At 46.6% G+C, this 4,924-nt stretch overlaps 1 protein-coding gene across 1 annotated transcript; it reads right to left on the bottom strand.

The window, feature by feature from the left end:
* Nucleotides 1-501: 501 nt before the first annotated feature.
* Nucleotides 502-897, bottom strand: LOC145812837 (uncharacterized). Its single transcript, XM_082908062.1, has one exon. It carries the CDS (start codon nt 895-897, stop codon nt 502-504), a length of 396 nt encoding a protein of 131 aa, XP_082764188.1.
* Nucleotides 898-4,924: the final 4,027 nt, after the last annotated feature.

Raw genomic sequence — 4,924 nt, 5'->3', positions numbered from 1 at the left:
GAACAAAAGTTGAACAATTCACCAACGCCAATGACTGAGCAAAATCATCTCAGCTAAAAGCCTAGAGTTGACCAATTCATCAACTTCGAAGACCGAGCAAAATCATCTCGGCTACAAGCCTAAGGTTGAACGATTCATCAACTCCAAAGACCGAGCAAAATCATCTCGGCTAAAAACTTAGAGTTGAACAATTCGTCAAGTCTCTGATCTGGGAAAAATCACCTTGGCTAAATGTATAGAGTTGAATAATTCATTAACTCTAATGGCCGAGCAAAATCATCTCGGCTAAAAGTCCAAAGTTGAACAATTCATCAACTCTCTGATCCAAGAAAAATCACCTCGACTAAAAGACAGTTGCCCCTTATGCATTTCAAATGACAAAATTTCTATGTACAACAATTCACTTCTATCACGTACATATTACCACGGTGATTAAAAGAATTACATTGGTAAATTGAGGGGAATGCTTGCCCTTTACAAAAATTACATTAAAAGTTAGAATTAAAAATAGTACAATTTCAAGTTGGCCGCGTTCCATGGCTGAGGTATGGCTTGGCCTTTTAAAACTTCCAGACGGTATGCCCCTTTGCCTACCAGGCCAGTTATCTTGTAAGGCCCCTCCCAGTTTGCCCCTAGCTTTCCTTCGCCCGGCACTAGAGTGTTGCCCATTACGTTTTGCAAAACCCAGTCTCCAACCTTGAATTGTCTAGAGTGCACTGTCTTGTTATACTTTTTAGACATTTCCTGCTGGTACGCCGCGACGCTGACCAGTGTTTTTTCTCTGCGTTCTTCAGCAAGGTCTAATTCAAGGGCGAAAGCTTCAGTGTTCATATCTGGCTCAAAATTTTTTCTGTGGATTGTGGGCATACCGATCTCCAATAGGATGATTGCCTCCATGTCATATGCCAAGGCAAAAGGCGTCTCCTTGGTCAAGCATCTTGGTGTTGTTCGGTAAGCCCAGAGGACATTTGGAATCTCCTCGGTCCACTTTCATTTGGCTTTCTCTAACGTTTTCTTCAGCCTATCTAGAATGGTCTTGTTTGATGCTTCGGTTTGGCCATTGGACTGAGAGTAGGCCGGTGTGAAATTATAAAATTCTATCTTTAGTTCCTCGCAAAATCCTCTAAACAACCGTCCATCAAATTGGGTGCCATTGTCGGAGATCAAAGCTTTGGGGACTCCAAACCGTGCTATCACATTCTGCCAAACAAACTTCTTCACATCCTTTTCTTTGATTGTCGCCAAGGGCTCGGCTTCGACCCTTTTGGTGAAGTAGTCTGTCGCCGCTATGAAGAACTTGCGGTTGCCCGGCGCAGTTGGAAGTGATCCCACTATGTCAAGTCCCCACATTGCGAAAGGCCAAGGACTTGTGAGAGGAAGGAGCTCTCTGGCCGGCTGATGAATTTGGTGGGCGGACTTTTGGCACTTCTCCTATTTCCTCACATATTTCTGCGCATCTGCCTGTATGCACGGCCACTAGTATCTTTGCAAACTAGCGCGGTAGGCTAGAGATCTCCTGCCGATGTGACTCTCACACATTCCTTCATGGATCTCGAAAAGAAAAGCATCGACTCTGTTTGGGTGAACGCACTTAAGGTATAGACCAGTGAATGACTTCTTATACAAAGCACCGGATGGAGAGAGCCAAAACTACTCAGACTTTACCCGGACTTTATTGGCCTTTTTCTTGTCGGTCGGCAGGATTCTTTCTTTAAGGAAAAGGATGATAGGGTCTATCCAAGAAGGACCTAGCTCGGTGCAGAGAACTTTCATTTGTTTTGAGTCTTCAATGCTGGGCCTTGGAAGGAATTCAATCAGGAGAGGGCTGGAAGTTGACTTGTCGGCTATGGAAGACAGACCGGCCAATCTACCCGGCTATTGTTTTCCTGGCCTATTTGTTGGACTCGTATAACTTGAAACTTCTTGATCTACTCTCTCACTAGAGGTTGGTATTTGGCCATTCTATCGTATTTGGCTTCATATTCTCCAGACACTTGGCTTACAACGAGTTGGGAGTCGCTGTAGACCATTAGCTCGGATGCTTACAATTAGAGCATGCTTTTCAGTTCGGCTAGCAGCGCTTCGTACTTGGCCTCATTGTTTGATGCTGGAAACCTAAGCGTGATGGAATGTTCAATGGTTAGTCTGTCTGGCGAGATCAAAACTACGCCTAGCCCGGTTCCATGTCTGTTTGAAGCGCCATTGACAAAAAGTTTCCATATTTCGCCGGTAAAAAGCTTCCAACATTCTGCGGGGTCATAGGATTTTTGGAGGTTCAAGTGTTCTGAGTTGCTCGGCTGCCCAGCCATTTTTGCTCAGGCGTGCCAATGATGATTGCAACTTGCATGCCTTCATTCCTCCCTGGCGATATGGTGTTAAATCCAACAGGTTGTCCTGTTATTCCCAAATCCATCAGCGCATTACCAAGAGTGGTTATTTTTCGAGTGACGGGTCTCTATTCGGGCGCACAATTTCCACGTCGCCTTCCGTGCTGGGTTCGGTGGAAGTGTTTATTTGGACAGAAGTGCGAGATGGCTTTGCAATTTTCGCTATGCCTACCACCTTCAGCCCGGTTGCGTCGGTAAGGTCTACCGGGCATACCGGGTGAGTCACATGTGAAAATTATGCGATGAAGTCTGCTAATGCTTGAGCTTTGATGGTGGTCCTCAGTTAAAACTTGATGTCGAATTGCCTCAACTCAACTGCCCACTTCAAGATTCGACTGGAGAAGTCTGCCCGTTCAAACAAGGCTTTCAATGGAAATTCGGTCAGCACAACGATCGTATGTACATGAAAGTGATGTGCCAACTTTCTAGAGGCTATCATTAGCGCCAAAGTGAGCTTCTCCAACGGCAAGTATCTTGACTCTGCAGGGAGCAAGGTTTTGCCCACATAGAAGATTGGCAGGTGCTATATGCCTTTCGCTCTAACTAACACCACGCTGACCGCATGTTGAGAAATGGCCAAATAGAGGTAAAGGTCTACGCCTTGCTTCGGCGTGACTAGGAGTGGAGCCAAAGATAGGTACATCTTTTGCTCGGCTAAAGCTTTGTCGCAATTTTCGTCCCATGAAAATTTTGATTTTAACACTTGGAAGAAAGGGCGGCAACGGTCTGATGACCGGCTTATAAATCAATTAAGTGCGGCTGCCATCTCGACTAGATGTTGCACGCCCTTCACCGAATTGAGCTGCTTCAATTCTTATATGGCCTTGATTTGAGAGGAATCCACCGAAATGCCACGGTTGGTAACAAGAAAACCCAAGAATTTCTCAGATTCCATGCCGAAGGCACCCCTTGAGGCGTTCAGACGCAACTTGTGTTGTTTGAGAATGGCAAACATCTCTGTTAGGCTGGTTAAGTGGTCAGTTTCACATTTGCTCTTCACGACCATGTCGTCGATATATGTTTCCATCATCTGACTTAGTAAAGGAGCGAACATCTTCGTGACCATCCTCTAGAAGGTCGCTCCGGCGTTCTTTAGCCCGAAGGACATAACCCTATAACAGAACATGCCTCTTGGGGTCGTGAAAGAAGTGATCTCTTGGTCAAGCTCATGCCTGGCAATCTGGTGGTAGTCGCGGTAGGCATCCAGGAAACTGAGCCGGTTGTCCCTGGTCGTCAAGTCCACCAGTTGGTCAATCCTAGGCAAAGGAAAACTGTCTTTAGGGCAAGCTCGATTAACTATCTTGTAGTCGACACAAACTTTCCATTTTCCACTCTTCTTCGGTACCACGACTATGTTGGAGACCCACTAGGGGTAGTGTACCTCCTGGATAGCCCGCACTTCGAGTAAGTTCATAACCTCCTCCGCGACTACCTCGGCTTGATGAAGCACCGTTCTCCGTAGCCTTTGAACTACAAGTCGGGCATCCGGAAAGACATTGAGTTGGTGGCAGATGAAGTTCGGATCGACGCCAAGCATATCATAAGGCGTCCATGCGAACACTTTGATGTTTGCGATCAAAAAATCCACCATGTCCAACCGTTCTTGGGCGGTCAGGCTGGACCCCAATAGAAAGAACTTGTCAAGATCGTTTTTGTTGATCCATACCTCAACCAAATCCTCGACAGCCTTCTCCTCGAGTGCCCACATCATCCAGGACACTTTGATTTTTTGGTCCTTCAATCATCTGCATGAAGCCTTTAGCAGTCTGGTTCCCATTCACGGCCACAAAACACTGTTTGGCCATAACTTGATCACCCCAGATTTCTTCTATCACCCCGATAGTATATGGGAACCTCATGACTTGGTGGTAAGTCGACGCCACTGCTTGTATGGCATGAAGCCATCCTCTTCCTAGCATGAGGTTGTAGATGGGGGGCACTTTCAGTACCCAGAACTCGACTTGTTTTACAATGGACCCTGCCTTGACCGAAAGGATTATTTTCCTGACCGGCCATTCTGGTTGCGAGTTGAAGCCAACCAGCGGCGACATTGTTGGGACCAAATCCTTTTCTTCGAGCTTGAGCTACTTGAAGGCGACATAATACATTATTTTAACCGAGCTGCCTTGGTCGATAAGAATGCGCCTAACATCAAAGTCCCTGACGCGAAGCATGACCACCAGTGCATCATTGTGTAGTGTTTGAGTGTGTTCAAGATCTCGGCTTGAAAAGTTGAGAACATCCTTCATCTTAGTTTTGCCCTTTTTGACCGCAGGTTGGACTGATAGAACTTTTCTCATGTGTTCCGCCTTCTTTATCATTCCTCGGAGCTCGCAGACCCACGCCAGCTGAAAAATCCCATGGATCACGTCGATTACACCTTGGGGGGGCGTGTCTAAGGCGGCCAAACCGTTTGGTTCGGCTGGAGCTTAGGGCGCTGCCTTGATGCCTCCGTAAATGTAACGGTCCAAATGGCCAGCTGTCACCAACTCCTCCAGGTGTTGTTTTAGAGGCAGATAGTCCTCGATACGGTGCCC

Source organism: Camellia sinensis, chromosome 15 (assembly GCF_055761805.1).
Source record: "Camellia sinensis isolate YWXY chromosome 15, ASM5576180v1, whole genome shotgun sequence".
Classification (NCBI taxonomy): domain Eukaryota; kingdom Viridiplantae; phylum Streptophyta; class Magnoliopsida; order Ericales; family Theaceae; genus Camellia; species Camellia sinensis.
This window is presented reverse-complemented; position numbering and strand designations above follow the sequence as displayed.